Below are 17,938 nucleotides of genomic sequence, written 5' to 3' on the forward strand. Positions count from 1 at the left end.
TTTTAGTCCCACACATACAACAAGTATCCCAGCAGTCAGACTGAGCAGCCTTAGTTGACACCCACAAATATAATGTTACCCAATTTAGATGATTATATACTGGTACATAGACAGCGCAAATCTGACCAGGTATTTGTTACCAAATACCAGCAGAGTACAGTCAGAGTTAGTCAGCATGAAACTAACACTGATACTTTATGATTTCATGCACCCATCTGCAGTAGCTGTGGATGAACAGCCAATGATAAAAAAATAAAGAAAAAACTAATTCCTAATAATTGCCAGTAGGGATGAAACCGAAGTGGTACCTTGGAACTGAACCAGAGTTCAGGGAATGGATTTTTACAGTCTAAATCAATTATGCAAAGTCTCACGAGATTTCCTAAAGTAATAACTTCAGCTCATCTGAGCCAATACATTCTAATACTGTATGGAACGCTCGCTCCAAACAGTATTGAAACAAAGTTTTATGTGAACCTACTTTGGATGTTTACTCTAAAGTTGATTCACTCATCCCTAGTTGCCAGTTTTGACATGAGCGTGTTGAAACCGAGGAACGCACTCCATGTGACAAACACGTTTCCCAGACCAAACGCTGCTCTTCTCATCCAAAAACACAGCATCTAATCACTTATGATGCTGTGTGCTCCTGCCTGACAGTCCACTGTACCTGTGGATAGGGTTGTCATGATACTAAAATGTAATTTGATTTCGATACCACGCGTTAAAAATAAGAGCTGCGTACCTTCCGCATTTTATGGAACGTCTGGCACATAATAGAACAGTCCTATCCTTTTTTTTGTGGGGGTGGGGAACAAGGCGACAAAAAATAAAAAATGAATATCATGCAGCCCATTTCTTTCCTGTTACGGCATTCACCATAGGAGATTAATTTTAATAGTTTGGACTTATCGGACATGGCGATATGTAATATGTTGATATGTAAAATTGGAAAAGGGGGCGATTTTAACTTAATATTTTGGCTTTTTTTTGTTTGTTTTTTACTTTTAAGTAGCCTTATTTAATAACCATTTCCCCCTTAGGCTCCATTCGCACATCCGCAATTCCGTTCTGCATTTTGCGGAACGGAGTTATGGACCCATTCATTTCTATGGGGCCGCACAACACAGGGATGTGTGAATGGACCCTTAGGGGCTAGAACCCTTGTCCTATTCACCCTGATTGTAAAGTCCTATTCACCCTCTCTCCCTGCTGCCCTGTGCATAGTGCACACAGCAGCAGGGAGATTACCATGGTAGCCAGGGCTTTAGTGTCCTGGCTTCCATGGTAACCAATCTGAGCCCCAGGATTACACTGCTGGGGCTCAGATCAGAAGCTGCCACTGCCACCAATGAGGAGGGGAGGGGACCCTGAGGACACTGCCAGCAGGGACTCTAATACTGTCCCTGCCCGCAAATCACATCAATGGGTCCGCAAAAAATGAATGAAGATAACTTATTAATACAAATACAGGGGGCAGGTGCCAGTGGCAGAATCACATAGCCTGCACCCATCCTCTGACAAGATGCTATGATCAGCGGCAATTAACCCCTCAGGTGCAGCACAAGTGAGTGTCTGCTGTGCTAAAAATCCAAAGTAGCTTATGTTCAAAGTCAAGACTATGGGGAGAAATTTACCAGACACAGGTCTAGTATATCCTGTACTGCTCAGAGGATGTGTCCAGTTTATGAAGAGAACCCGGTCTGTGATCTGTGTTGAAGTGTACTTCAATGTATCAGCAAGCAGCCTGTATGCAAAAACATCAGACGAAAAGCACGACTCTCTGAACAAGGCCCATCTGCCACTGTTGGAACTAAGCACACGCAACCAGCAGGATATAAACATCACATTTTGGGCCTAATAAGTGTCGAGGGATTGGAGGAGGGAGGGGGTTGTGGAAAGGTCCTTTGCACCACCATATGCACCTTCTCACGACTCACACCAGGTCTTAAAAAAAAAAAAAAAAGGGGACGGCCCAGCAGGTCTGTCTGGTTTAGGCTACTTTCACACTAGCGTTCGATCGGATCCGTTCTGAACGGATCCGATCATATTAATGCAGACGGAGGCTCCGTTCAGTACGGATCCGTCTGCATTAATAACTTAGAAAAAATTCTAAGTGTGAAAGTAGCCTGAGCGGATCCGTTCAGACTTTCAATGTAAAGTCAATGGGGGACGGATCCACTTGAAGATTGAGCCATATGGTGACATCTTCAAGCGAATCCGTTCCCATTGACTTACATTGTAAGTCTGAACGGATCCGCTCGCCTCCGCACGGCCAGGCGGACAGCTGAACGCTGCAAGCAGCGTTCAGCTGTCTGCCTGTCCGTGCGGAGGCGAGCGGAGCGGAGGCTGAACGCCGCCAGACTGATGCAGTCTGAGCGGATCCGCTCCATTCAGACTGCATCAGGGCTGGACGGAGGCGTTCGGGTCCGCTCGTGAGCTCCTTCAAACGGAGCTCACGAACGGACCTATGAACGCTAGTGTGAAAGTAGCCTTAGGTGTAGAGAATGATCTAAATGCAAGGCAGCTAGGAAGCTGGAGTAGATTTAGAAGCGGCGGTGGACCTGCCGAATTTAGGGGGGTGGGCTGAAACACACACGGAACGTACTCTCTATGCATTCCGTTCCCATATTTCCGTTCTGTTGAAAGATAGAACATGTCCCATTATTGCCCGCAAATCACATCAATGGGTCCGCAAAAAAATAAAAAATAAATTAACACATATGGAAATGCATCCTTATGTCTTGGTAACCCATCTATTGAAAATGTTATGCCCAGCCCAATTTTTGCTGTATACTGTATATGCCATACAGAAAAATGGAACGAAAAAAACTGAACAGAAACAAAAAAAAAAAAACGGAATAATGGATCAGTGAAAAACGGACCGCAAAACATTGAGAGAGCCATACGGTCGTGTGAAAGAGGCCTTATGTAGAGGCCTGTGCCTGCAGATAACACCAACGGATCCACCGCCAGGTATAAGGGGTTAATAAGACAGGCATCTAAAAACACCAGTCTTAAGAAATGTTCCCTAAAATATTTAAATCCTTCCGAGTGCCAGAACAAAACAAAAATAAAAATTACGTTATCCTGTACAAAGAATTGAGAAAAAAATCCCCCCAAAATGGCACCAATGAAAAATACAATGCATCCCGCAAAAAAAATAAAAATTAGACCTCCTTTCTATCAGTTACCTATGTGTCTCTGAATGTGACAACACAAATGACAAACACCCCGCTGTAAATATTATTCTTACGTTTACAGGAGGAACAACAGGACAACAATGTGCCACAGTTGTACTCGGAACGGTCATCTTGCAAAACTTCCCTAAATCAGCTCCACTACCTTGAGTAGCCTGGCACTTTTTTTTGCCCTGTCCCAAATTATTGGGACTTATAGTTAATGCTTTTTTTAGGCTAATTAAAATCCTTATACTGCGATTTTTCAATATATAGTGCTCTTACCCTTTTCTGTTGGCTAGTTTCTTTAAAAACGGCACTTTTATAATAGGTAAATTACCTCTCTACCTGCAAGTAGGGCGTCTACTTTTTGGTAGCCGCCGCATCCTTTAAAAAAAAAGGGCCAGCAAGTGCTCTCCTCCTCCGGCTGGCCCTGTCTGCAATTCAAATCCTGCGCCTGCACCTGCACCTCATTCAGCGCAGGCACTCAGAGAAGGACGCTCGCTTCCTCTGTGCGCTTGCGCCGATGACGTCACCCGAAAGAAGACGTCATCGGCGCACTGAGGAAGTGCCGAGGAAGCGTGCGTCCTTCTCTCGGAGCGCCTGCGCTGAATGAGGTGCAGGCGCGGGTTTTGAATTGCAGACAGGGCCAGCCGAAGGAGGAGCACGCTCGCTGGCCTTGTCAATCAGCAGGAGGAGGGGGGCGTTTTTTTGAAAGGAGGATGCGGCGGCTACGAACAAGTAGACGCCCTACTTGCTGGTAGAGAGGTAATTTACATATTATAAAAGTGCCGTTTTTAAAGATACTAGCCAACAGAAAAGGGTAAGAGCCCTATATATTGAAAAAAAAAATAAAAAAAAAAACACAACAAAAAAAACGCAGTATAAGGATTTTAACCACTTCAGCCCCGCTAGGTGAAACCCCCTTCATGACCAGGCCACTTTTTACACTTCGGCACTACACTCCTTTCACCGTTTATCGCTCGGTCATGCAACTTACCACCCAAATGAATTTTACCTCCTTTTCTTCTCACTAATAGAGCTTTCATTTGGTGGTATTTTATTGCTGCTGACATTTTTACTTTTTTTGTTATTAATCAAAATGTAACGATTTTTTTGCAAAAAAATGACATTTTTCACTTTCAGCTGTGAAATTTTGCAAAAAAAACGACATCCATATATAAATTTTTCGCTAAATTTATAGTTCTACATGTCTTTGATAAAAAAAAAAATGGTTTGGGTAAAAGTTATAGCATTTACAAACTATGGTACAAAAATGTGAATTTCCGCTTTTTGAAACGGCTCTGATTTTCTGAGCACCTGTCATGTTTCCTGAGGTTCTACAATGCCCAGACAGTAGAAAACCCCCACAAATGACCCCATTTCGGAAAGTAGACACCCTAAGGTATTCGCTGATGGGCATAGTGAGTTCATAGAACTTTTTATTTTTTGTCACAAGTTAGCGGAAAATGATGATTTTTTTTTTTTTTTCTTACAAAGTCTCATATTCCACTAACTTGCGACAAAAAATAAAAAATTCTAGGAACTCACCATGCCCCTCACAGAATACCTTGGGGTGTCTTCTTTCCAAAATGGGGTCACTTGTGGGGTAGTTATACTGCCCTGGCAATTTAGGGGCCCAAATGTGTGAGAAGAACTTTGCAATCAAAATCTGTAAAAAATGACCGGTGAAATCCGAAAGGTGCACTTTGGAATATGTGCCCCTTTGCCCACCTTGGCATCAAAAAAGCGTCACACATCTGGTATCGCCGTACTCAGGAGAAGTTGGGGAATGTGTTTTGGGCTGTCATTTTACATATACCCATGCTGGGTGAGAGAAATATCTTGGCAAAAGACAACTTTTCCCATTTTTTTATACAAAGTTGGCATTTGACCAAGATATTTCTCTCACCCAGCATGGGTATATGTAAAATGACCCCCCAAAACACATTGCCCAACTTCTCCTGAGTACGGCGATACCACATGTGTGACACTTTTTTGCAGCCTAGATGCGCAAAGGGGCCCAAATTCCTTTTAGGAGGGCATTTTTAGACATTTGGATCCCAGACTTCTTCTCACACTTTCGGGCCCCTAAAAAGCCAGGGCAGTATAAATACCCCACATGTGACCCCACTTTGGAAAGAAGACACCCCAAGGTATTCAATGAGGGGCATGGCGAGTTCCTAGAATTTTTTATTTTTTTTGCATAAGTTAGCGGATATTGATTTTTTTTTTTTTTTGATTTTTTTCTCACAAAGTCTCACTTTCCGCTAACTTAGGACAAAAATTTCAATCTTTCATGGACTCAATATGCCCCTCACGGAATACCTTGGGGTGTCTTCTTTCCGAAATGGGGTCACATGTGGGGTATTTATACTGCCCTGGCTTTTTAGGGGCCCGAAAGCGTGAGAAGAAGTCTGGAATATAAATGTCTAAAAATGTTTACGCATTTGGATTCCGTGAGGGGTATGGCGAGTTCATGGGAGATTTTATTTTTTGACACAAGTTAGTGGAATATGAGACTTTGTAAGAAAAAACAAAAACAAAAAATGTCCGCTAACTTGTGCCAAAAAAAAAATGTCTGAATGGAGCCTTACCAAGGGGGGGGGGGGGGGGGGGGTGTGATCAATGACAGGGGGGTGATCAATGACAGGGGGGTGATCACCCATATAGACTCCCTGATCACCCCCCTGTCACTGATCACCCCCCCTGTAAGGCTCCATTCAGACATCCGCATGATTTTTTACGGATCCATGGATACATGTATCGGATCCACAAAACGCATGCGGACGTCTGAATGGAGCCTTACAGGGGGGTTATCAATGACAGGGGGTGATCAGGGTAATCAGGGTGATCACCCCCCTGTCACTGATCACCCCCCCTGTAAGGCTCCATTCAGACATCCGCATGATTTTTTACGGATCCATGGATACATGTATCGGATCCACAGAACGCATGCGGACGTCTGAATGGAGCCTTACAGGGGGGTTATCAATGACAGGGGGTGATCAGGGTGATCACCCCCCTGTCATTGATCACCCCCCCTGTAAGGCTTCATTCAGACATCCGCATGATTTTTACGGATCCATGGATACATGGATCGGATCCACAGAACGCATGCGGACGTCTGAATGGAGCCTTACAGGGGGGTTATCAATGACAGGGGGTGATCAGGGTAATCAGGGTGATCACCCCCCCTGTAAGGCTCCATTCAGACGTCGTGTAGTGTAGTGTTTGGTGGGACTGTACTGACCTACCTGAGTCCTCTGGTGGTCGATCCTAACAAAAGGGACCACCAGAGGACCAGGTAGGAGGTATATTAGACGCTGTTATGAAAACAGCGTCTAATATACCTGTTAGGGGTTAAAAAATTCGGATCTCCAGCCTGCCAGCGAGCGATCGCCGCTGGCAGGCTGGAGATCCACTCGCTTACCTTCTGTTCCTGTGAGCGCGCGCGCGTTCACAGGAAATCTCGCGTCTCGCGAGAGGACGCGTATATGCGTCCAGGAGGAGTAAAACAACCACCTCCCGGACGCATATACGCGTACGGCGGATCTGCAAAAACGCTTCCGTTACAATAATAAAACCGCATACATCCGTCATGAATGGATCCAGTTGCATTATGTCTTCTATAGCCATGACGGATCCGTCTTGAACGCCATTGAAAGTCAATGGGGGACAGATCCATTTTCTACTGTGCTAGATTGCATCAGAGAAAACTGATCCGGCACTATTGACTTACATTGTGTGCCAGGATGGATCCATTTTGCTCCGCTTCGTCAGGCGTACAGCAAAATGCTGTAGGCAGCCTCCGGAGCAGAATAGGGACTCAACAGAGGCAAACTGATGCTTTCTAAGTGGATCCTTTTCCATTCAGAATGCATTAGGGCAAAACTGATCCGTTTTAGACCCTTGTGAGAGCCCTGAGCGGATCTCAAACGGAAAGCCAAAACGCCAGTGTGAAAGTAGCCTAAGAAAATGAGGCAGTCTCCAATGCTCTGACAGTGTAGATCGCCAAGTAGCAGGAACTATTGATCACAATAACTTAGGACCTTGGAGAAGGGGGAGGGCAGGTGAAGGTGGAGACCAAGGAAAAAATTAAAAGCACCATATTACTCACGGGCATCTATTGAGTGAGGGTACTTTCACACTAGCGTTTTTCTTTTCCGGCATAGAGTTCCATCACAGGGGCTCTATACCGGAAAAGAACTGATCAGGCATATCCCCATGCATTCTGAATGGAGTGTAATCCGTTCAGTTTGCATCAGGATGTCTTCAGTTCAGTCGTTTTGACTGATCAGGCAAAAGAGAAAACCGCAGCATGCTACGTTTTTTTCTCTCCGGCCAAAAAAAACCGAAGACATGCCTGAACGCCGGATCCGGCATTTTTTCCCATAGGAATGTATTAGCGCCGGATCCGGCATTCAGAATACCGGATCAGTCGTTCCGGCATGCGCAGATCGGTAAAAATGAGAAAAATGTACAAGACAGATCCGTCGGTCCGCATGACAAGCGGAGAGACGGAACCGTCCTTGCAATGCATTTGTGAGACGGATCCGGTTCCGTCTCACAAATGCTTTCAGGCAGCAGCGGATCCGGCGGCCAGTTCCGACGACGGAACTGCCCGCCGGATCACACTGCCGCAAGTGTGAAAGTAGCCTGAGGTTGGTACATTTTACAAAGTTATACGTGACAGGTCCTCTTTAAATAGTATATTGACAACTGAAAACATATCACTCGATAGACGCTGCAGTGATAAAAGGGAGGGGAGGGGAGTGACTGTGTGGGAAAAGTGAACCCTGTGGAGAGGTACAAGGTGCAGGTGACAGGACACGTGATCCTCCCCGAGATGTCATTCCAGCGGCCACACAAACCGGCGTTTTATTACAGTGCTGAGATCAGGCGATAAACCAAAGTGTACACAAATGGATAGAACTGAATGCACAGCAATGGCCTAAAATAAGCCAAACTGTGGAGGAAACAGATCTGCGCTGGTAAATGGGATGCAATAAAACATCCACTGCGCACACTGGTGACAGCTTTCTGATGACATCCATCCTGGCATTGGGCTGGGGCGACAGGTGGCAATGCCCACCTCAGCAGCAAGGCTTCATGGTCGGGGTGAGAAGGGCGCAGGTAATGAACACGGCAGAAACTTTCCCATTCTGTGGGTGAAGTAAAGCCTGAAGCACAAGGGCGGCAGAGCTGTGAAGGAACCACAAGTCCCAGCACGCAGCTAGAATTGGCTGCTGCGGCACCTCGGTCACAGCTGTCAGCAGCAGAACCCACAGCCCCGGGCACCCTCTCCCTCGTACAGAAGGCCTTTGTACCCTAACGCAGAAGCAGGCCTACCCGGGAAGCCTCACCTTCTAGCAGCCGCTGGATGATGCTGTCGATATTCAGTTTGTCCACATCCGCCATGACCTCAGACGAAGAAACCAGAAAGCTAAGCAGATAAAGCGGGTACGACTGTAACACTGACAAAACAAACGGGCTGTTCAAAGACAGCAGAAAAAGCTAGCGACTCGGACGAAGCCTCTTCCCCGCTTCCGTTACAGGCTCCGAGAACAGCACAAAATGGCGCCACCGCCTCCTCCTCCTCTGCCGGCCCGCGCAAGGATATCTCCACAGTGAGAGGAACTGTTTTAATGCTGAGGTTAGAGCGCGTAAAGTCAAAGCGCAGCCTCCGTCGCGGATGACTCCGCGGATGGTTTAGCAACTTCAGCTGAATCGTGAGGAGAACTACTTTATTTGTCGTTCTCTTTTCCATTGTTTAAGATCTCGGAAATAGTGGAAGAGAATTGCAAAAAAAAAAAAAATATTGAGTGACATGAGATGTATATATGTAAAGCCATTACTGGTCTGGTGTTGGGTATATTCACACGTGGCAGGTTTGCTGCTGAAATGTTTGTGACTTCTGGTCTGAAACTGATTTACAACTCTGCTGCATGTGAATATACCCTCAGGCCTCATGCACACGACCGTATGTATTTTCCGTATTTTGCGGGACGGAACAGTTGGCCCATAATAGAACAGTACTATCCTTGTCTGTAATGCGGACAATAATAGGACATGTTATATTTTTTTATAAAATGGAAATACGGAAACGGAATGCACACGGAGTACCTTCTGTTTTGTTTTGTTTTGCAAACCCATTGAAATGAATGGTTCCATATACAGTCTGCCAAAAACGGACACGGAAAGAAAAAATGTCTGTGTGCATGAGCCCTTAGATGACCTTTCTTCATGATACCCTGGTAGGACATAAGCAGGCCGGCCATAGACCCTATAGGGAAATTTTCCGGGGGGCCATCCTCCTCTCTGCCGCTGGCCGGGTACATAATGAGCTCTCAGCGGTAATTACTCATGTACCCGGCCAGTGACAACTGGAGAAGGACAGAAAATAGCAGCTATTAATGGCCACCACAAAGGGACAGCTTTTGGGGCAATATATTGTATTGATGACCCCACCTTATGTTAATTTGGACCTTCTACAACATGTGGCCACTTTAAATTCCCAATCTCCCCGTGGACATAAAGGAATGTAATGGGGGGGGGGGCAATTTCACTGGTACCATTTTATGAAGTGGACCACAAAATTAGCGAGTTTATGCAAATCCTGCTCAAAAGCAGGTCTCTTCAATTTGTCATTTTTTTGGTGCAGGGCTTCAGCTTTCCTATTTTTGCAATTAAATGTAAATAAGTAAGGGACAGGAGACCCTGCTTAGGCTACTTTCACACTCATGTTTTGTGCGTATCCGTCTTGTATCTGCAGAGACGGATCCGCACCTATAATGCAAACGCTTGTATCCGTTAATAACGGATCTGTTTGCATTATTCATAAAAAAAAAGTCTAAGTCAAAGGGGGACGGACCCGTTTTCAATTGCACTATATTATGTCAGTGAAAAACAGATCAGAAATTCCAGTGTGAAAGTAGCTTTACTTGTGCATTATGCACACAGCTGTAGTTTTAGTCCGTATCCAATCTGCGTTTTTTGTGGATTGGATGCATACCCAATCATCTCAATAGGGCCTCAAAAGATGTGGACAGTACACCTGCATCTACAAGTCCATTCCATAGCTTTGGTTTTGTGGAGAAGGATAGGACATTTCTGCAGGAGTAAAAAAAAAAAATTGTGATTTGCAAACTGCAAAACATTTACAGCTGTGTGCATGTGCCCTCGGATAGATGACAATTATTGTAATACACAAAAAAAAATAAAAAATTTGCTTTTCCATCAATTTTAATGGAAACTGTGTAATGCTTAATGGGGTAGTCTGGGCTACAGTTATTGACGTATCCTCAGGGAAGGTCATCAGTATTAGGCCTCTTTCACACGGCTGTGTGTCCCCCGTGGCCATATTGCTGCCCGAATACGGTGGTTCCGCAATACACGGGACACCGGCCATGTGCATTCTGCATCACAGATGCGGACCCATTCACTTGAATAGGTCCGCAAATCTGGAGGTGTGGATCGGAACGGAAGCACTATGGAGTGCTCCGTTCCGCAAAAAGATAGAACTTGTTCTATCTTTTTGCGGAACGGACGGATCTCGGAACCCATTCAAGTGAATGGGGTCGCAATCTGCATGCGGCTGGACCACGGTCAGTGCCCGTACATTGCGGACCGCAGCATGGTCACGGCCAGCACACGTTCGTGTGCAAGAGGCCTTAGATTGGTGGGGGTTTGACTCTTACCTGCCCACTGTCTTCGTTAGTAGCAGTAGGGCTTGAACAAATTACTACGCTATTAATATCTGCATCTTTAAAAACATTTTAAAACTGGAATCCGAAGTGGGCTTTGGTACCAAGGTACCAGCCGCTACCAAAGCCCACTTCATATTCTTATTTTAAAATGTTTTCAAATATGCATATAGGAATACCGTACAAATTCACCCAAGTCTCGCACAACTTAAGGCAAGATGAAGTTTGGCTCCACAGAGCCCATACATTTTAATGCTGTATGGAAACAACATTAACACCAAAGTTTTTGAATGAATCGACTTCGGAGCTATGATCAGAGGCTCGATTCGAACAAGTCTAGTGGCAGTGGTGCAGTGTAATTACAGCATCTTCTCCCATTCACTTAAAGGGGTTGTCTCACCTCGCTCGTTCTTGGCTTCCTTGCCGCTCTCAGGGCCTTGATTCCTGGCTCGCTGGGGGCGGACCTAAAATATTAGATGGATTGCACAGCGAGCAGGGCAGGGAGGATGCAACCCCACCCCTTGCTTCTGCGAGCGTGCTCCCGAGGCTAATAGAATCATTAGTAGCCTTAGCAACTTGTAGTACAACATCACAGATGTGGTGGCCGGGGCCGGGAGTGACTGCGCATGCTCAAGAATATATGCCACCAGAGCAGCTGGCTGGCAGGGTTTCTATGCACCTGCGCAGCCACCACTGACAACATTACAGCGGTGGCCATAACCCCTGGAAATGAGCATGCAATTTCAGGCTGATTGAGGAAGAAAACATCATGACAGAGGCAAAACTGAAAATTGAACTACATTGCAGAAACGATACAAGGAACTTATTAAAAGTTAATTATTGAGGTGAGACAACCCCTTTAAACGGAGCAAACAGCTGTAATTACACTGAACCCCCACTAGAAGGGAGATGACATGCAGGTAATCATTGGAGGGGATGGAGCGCTCACAATAGCTCTGTGGCCATTTCAACCAGTTGATCGGTGCCACCAATCTTATATTGATGAGCTACTATACCCATTAGTCTAAACTTAAACAATTTCAACCAAAACAAATGTTCGTTAGATGAAATTAAACAGCGAATGATCGTTTTAGCTGTCCAATGACAGACCATTATCATTTGAAAAGAAGTCGGGCATGTTTAATATTTTCATCTGATAGTCGGACAAAAGATCTTTTGTTCATAGAAAGATTGAGAATGAAAGATCGTTTCTTGGAAGAATGTTTCCAGAAAGATCTTTCGTCCAACACCCCATGTATGGCCATCTTTAAAGTATAACCATCATCTTAAAAAAATACCTTCAGGGTGGTTTCACCAGGGTGGTTTCTTTAGGTGGCTCTTTTTAAGCAAAAAATGCAGAGGCCAGATGTTACATGCTGGTTGGTAGGGAATTATTAAAGAGGACCTTTCACTAGAATAAAACATCTGAACAAACTATACAGACATGGAGAGCGGCGCCCAGGGATCTCCCTGCACTTACTGTTATACCTGGGCGCCGCTCCGTTCTCCCGGTATAGCCTCCGGTATCTTCATAGTTAGGCTCCACCCAGTGGAACCTTCCGGCGCCTCCTTCTCCCATGCTGCAGCCCTGGCCAATCGCAGCGCTCAGCTCATAGCCTGAGAGGCTTTTTTTTCTCTCAGGCTATGAGCTGAGCACTGTGATTGGCCAGCTCTACAGCATGGGAGAAGGAGACGCCGGCAGGTTCCACTGGGTGGAGCCTAACTATGAAGATAGGCTATAGGAGGAGGCTATACCGGGAGAATGGAGCGGTGCCCAGGTATAACAGTAAGTGCAGGGAGATCCCTGGGCGCTACTCTCCATGTCTGTATAGTTAGTTTAGATGTTTTATTCTAGTGAAAGGTCCTCTTTAAGGACCATACAAGCACTGCTTTTTTTATTTTATTTATTTATTTTCTCCCCCCATTAGATTACAACATTTGGGTACGCAGACCCGGTCAGCATACATTACATAAACAAACAATGTAATTTTAATTTGAGATACACATGAAACCGCAGACTCATTTATCAGTAAACAACCCCCTCCCCCATATAATTTGGGTATGGTCACAACACATCAAGTTGAGCATCATTCAATTGAACTGAGTAGTACTTTATATACAAAACTATCATGGATTCTCCCTGTGTAAGTATCCTTTTTTTTAGGTGATATTTTGTGCAGATTGCGCACTTGTGTTACGTATCAAGTACCATTCCGTGAGGGAAAAAGGCTGCATTATTTTTTGTATTTCAGTGTCAGACATGTATGTGACAATAAAGTTTTTCCATTTTTGAAAAAAAATTTTTTTTTAAATCTTCTATAATGTTTTGTATTGTGGGCAGCTCTGTTTGTAGCCATCTTTGCAGTATACGGTACTCCTTTTTACAACCATACAGATCGAATGGAAGAGGTTGGGAAGAGATCATCTAGTACTTCCCTCCTCCTCAAAATGAAATACAGTTATATAGAGTAGTGGTGTAATTTCTACTCTCTGTCCCCATATAGCCCTAACCACCTCTCCTACCTCCTTCCAGAGCGGCTTATTTTTCTCACATTGCCACAGTCCATGGAATAGATCAGTGTATCCCTCGCCACATTTAGGGCACTTTGTTATACGGTCTGGTTTGTTTGGGTGTGGAGGTACAGTATGTTGAAGCCAAATATAGCTCTATGTATTATTCTCAATTGCGTGTCCCTCCACACTTCATTAGTAATATGTCTTCTCACCCTCATCCACCCTTGCTTCATCATTTGAGTGATATGGCTAATTCCCAATTGCTCTTCCCATTTTTTTAAATCCCCAGTCCTCTGTCTCTGGAAGTTTGCCTCTCTAATTTTAAAATAAACAGACAAGACTGAGACCCTTCCTCCTCCCAACTCCAGAATTTTATCGAGTGTGTTTTGACTCCTTTTCTTAGGCACCACTACAAGATTTGATATGATAGCTGCTTTAACCTGAGCATATTGTATAATCTGAAATGGGCGCAAGGAAAATTTGTATGTTAATTCTTTCTCCATAAGCCATCTGGGCTCACTATCATGTAGTAACAGCTTCACCTGAGTAATCCCTTTAGATTTCCACTCTGAAAATAAGCTATTTGTTTGGCCTTGTTTAAACTCTGGGTTATTCCATATCGGGAGTTGCTTAGATATTCTAAAAGGCAACCAGTACCTTTTCAGCAATATCCTCCAGGTTAGTATAGTGTCTTTGATAAGTATGGATTGTTTGATCCAAACCGGGATGTTTATTAGTCTAGCATGAAGCAACGCCACTAAGGACCAGGGGGCACAGAACCCTTTTTCCAAGTATAGGGTTGAATAATGACCCGTCCCGTTGATCCAGTCTGCTATGTGTCTAGCCATACATGTTAAATTATACCCTCTGATATCTGGGAAGGCTATTCCACAATTCTCTTTAGTATTCATTAATATCTGTGCTGGTATTCTGGGTATTTTTCTGTGCCACAAGAACACCGTAAAGGCCCTAGTTAATGTTTGTCCATCAGAGTGCTTTAGTAATAAGGGAATGGTTTGTAATGGGTATAGCAATTTGGACATTGTCATTATCTTAAGTAGATGGGTTTTTCACCATCAATGATAACGGTAAGTCATGCCATTGTTTTAGTTCCTTCAGAATGTTTGAGATTAGTGGGTCATAGTTCAGCCTATAAATTGACTCCATAGTACGGTACTTCCTATTTTGACCCCCAGATACGTTATGGCAGTCTTAGCTATTACTACTGTGATCTGACCATTTGGGCCTTTACCCTGCATAAAAAGAATCTCGCTTTTAGAGTGGTTAATCCTTAATCCTGAAAAGGATCCAAATTCCTTTAATACTTGTGTTCTTTTGTGTATATCGTTTAAAGGATCAGCCATAAACAGTGCTATATCATCCGCAAAGAGCACCAACTGCATTACATTTTGGCCTACTTCCAGCCCCTCAAAGATGTCCAATGAGTCTACATATCTGGCTAACGGTTTGATTGCCAAATCGAACAGCAAAGGGGACATAGGGCACCCCTGCCTGGTGCCTCTCTGTAAGATAAACAGATTAGACATATAAGGCTACTTTCACATTTGCGTTCGGGGCTCCGCTTGTGAGTTCCGTTTGAAGGCTCTCACAAGCGCCCCCGAACGGATCCGTCCAGCCCTAATGCATTCTGAGTGGATGCCGATTCGCTCAGAATGCATCAGTCTGGCACCGTCTGTCCGCCTGGCCATGCGGAGCCAAACGGATCCGTCCAGAGTTACAATGGAAGTCAATGGGGGCGGATCCGTTCGAAGGTGACACAATATGGTGCATTTTTCAAACGGATCCGTCCCCCATTGACTTTTAATGTAAAGTGTGGATGGATCCGTCTGCAGCTACTTTCACACTTACAATTTTTTCTACAATATAATGCAGACGGATCTGTTCAGAACGGATCCCATCGTCTGCATTATATGAGTGGATCCGTCTGGGCAAACCCCAGACGGATCCGCTCTGAACGCAAGTGTGAAAGTAGCATAACCCGCATTATATATCCTAGGCTTATGGTTTAAATACATTTCTTTAGGAAGTTTTCGGGGGAAAAAAACTGAAATCCCATCTCATCTAAAACCATGTCTAGCCAATTCCAATTTATACTGTCAAACGCCTTTTCGGCATCTACCGTGACAATTGCAGGATTTTTCCCTTTGTACCTCGGTGTTCTTGCCACAGATAGAGCCAGCAACACCTTATGAATGTTGTTAACCGCTGACCTACCCTTAACAAAACCAATTTGCTTGGGTGAGATGAGTGTGGGGAGTATTTCTGCTAGTCTGTTCGCTAGTAGTTTAGAAATTATTTTCAGATCCTGATTTATCAATGAAATCGGTCTATAAGACGAAGGGTCTTCCGGGTCCTTTCCTTTTTTGTGTATTAAGGTAATAAAAGCTGTGTTCATGTGATCCGGTATATTACTCCCTTCTACTATAGTGGTATAAAGTGCAGTTAGTATTGGGGCTATCTGGTTACACATTACTTTATAAAAATCTGTGGTATAATCATCTGGTCCGGGGGCTTTTCCAGAGGGAAAAGATCTTATGGTAGATTCAATTGCTCTTATTGGAGCATTTACGGAGGCTAATTATTCGCTAGTTATTTTTGGTAGGGGCAGGGCTTTTAAGAATGTCTTACCTTTCTCTTAGTCCACTTCTTCCATGCGATAAAACCTCGCAAATAAGTCGCCAATTAATTCAGTGATGTGGCTAGGTCTACACTCTCTAGTTCCTAACCCCATTTAATACCATTAATATGAGTCATTGGACGTCTACCTTTCGCCAGAGAAGCTAATAATTTCCCGGATTTGTGCCCGTATTTATGCATCTCTATTTCAAGTTGGATTCTTTTAATGTCTTCTTGTTTTTCAGCCCACATGTCAAAATCTCTCTGGGCCAACACCCACCTCTCTTTTGTAAGTTGGGTCTGAGCCGGGAGAAAGTCGACATATGCTGTTCCTAAATTATCACTAGCCTTTTCATAATTTACTTTGACCATTTTTTTTATGGATGAGACATAGGCCATTAAACGACCTCTCAAGACAGCCTTAGCTGTTTCCCAAAATAACATCGGTGAGCGGATATGTTCTGTATTATCATCTACAAATTCCAGCCACCACCCTTGCAGTATCTTTTTAAAGTTCTCATCCCGTAGCAGAAAATTCGGGAAACTCCATATAAAATCTCTGCCTTTCGGATACTGATCCATTACTTCCAATAGCATTGTGGAGTGATCAGAAATAACCATATCTTTCATACGGACTTCTGATATTCTCTGAAGAATCCCCTGTGACAATTTTTTTTTATCAATTCGAGACCAGTTGTCATGGACATGTGAATAATGTGTGAATTCTCTGCCCTGAGGGTGATACAATGTCCAGCTGTCTTTCAATGACAGAGTATTAACAAAATCAGCTAAGGTCTCCTGTTTACCTTTAGATCTGTTATATCTTCTATCTTCCATTTTGTTCATAACCATGTTGAAATCTCCTCCAACTATTTTATTTGTGTGTGTGTCCTGATGTAGCTTCTGACCTAGTGAGTCTAAAAAGCTCCTTTGACCATGGTTTGGGGCGTATATGTTATATAGAACATAGTCTCCAAAAGGTCCTGATATATGAATTTGTAACATCTTACCCTCATTATTATTTGCCACCGAGTGAACAGTATGAGAGAGATGTCTTTCCATTAGAATCAATACCCCAGCTTTTCTCCCTACTGCTTCTGAACCGTACACTGTACCAACCCATAGTTTCTCCATTTTATGGAAATCCGTTTTCGGGAGATGGGTCTCCTACAGCAATGCTATGTCTGCCTTTAATCTTTTAAGATGTCTCAAGATTTTCATACACTTATTCGGGGAGCGTAGCCCCTTAACATTCCAGGAGATAATTCTCATATTCCATTACTGCAGGAAGATCTATGGCCACCATTATACAACCAAGCGAGAATGGCTCCAATCAAGAACTCTTCCACATCTCCTAATACCCAAGATATGCTGACCTGACACCTCTAAAAATCTAACTGCATTAACTAGAAAAACATAATAAAACAAATGAAAACACTTCAGCTTATACATTCTTCGCATTAGATCTTCCTTTTTTCTGGTAATCACGGCAGGTCCTCACCGCCTGCTTAATGTTCACCATCTTTGCTTTCTCAGCCATCACCTCAGCGGGTTGTCACTACTTCTCTGGAAGAGATACAGCATCACTGTTCTTTGGAGTTCCCCAAGTTTTTGCCATTAGGGGGTCTCTGTGCTTTTGGAGAACCTCTGGCATTGGACATGGGGTGCGAAGAAATGCGGTTCCATGCTGACAGCTTGGCAGGTATGGCCGATGATATCGGTGGTGATTCTGTTCCTTCTCTCTCCACTTCGCTGTCATCTGGAAGCAACAGGTATTCCTCAGCACCTTTCGGATTTTCAAATTGTCAAGTCACTCCATCGTGCTTCCTTATTCTTAATACTGCCGGATAAGCTAGTTGAAATCGAATCCCCTTTCTGTAGAGTCTTATGCATATATCACTA

The 17,938-nt window shown here is 44.1% G+C and overlaps 1 protein-coding gene across 1 annotated transcript in view; it reads right to left on the bottom strand.

Moving 5' to 3' along the window:
- Positions 1-8,808, bottom strand: part of PPP1CC (protein phosphatase 1 catalytic subunit gamma) — a 33,872-nt gene extending 25,064 nt beyond the window's left edge. The window contains exon 1 of the mRNA XM_044275777.1: positions 8,546-8,808. Within this exon, the coding sequence (XP_044131712.1) occupies positions 8,546-8,600 (55 nt within the window). The 5' untranslated portion in view covers positions 8,601-8,808. The remainder of the gene's footprint in view (positions 1-8,545) is intronic.
- Positions 8,809-17,938: the final 9,130 nt, after the last annotated feature.

The sequence above is a fragment of the Bufo gargarizans genome, chromosome 1 (assembly GCF_014858855.1).
Source record: "Bufo gargarizans isolate SCDJY-AF-19 chromosome 1, ASM1485885v1, whole genome shotgun sequence".
NCBI lineage: Eukaryota > Metazoa > Chordata > Amphibia > Anura > Bufonidae > Bufo > Bufo gargarizans.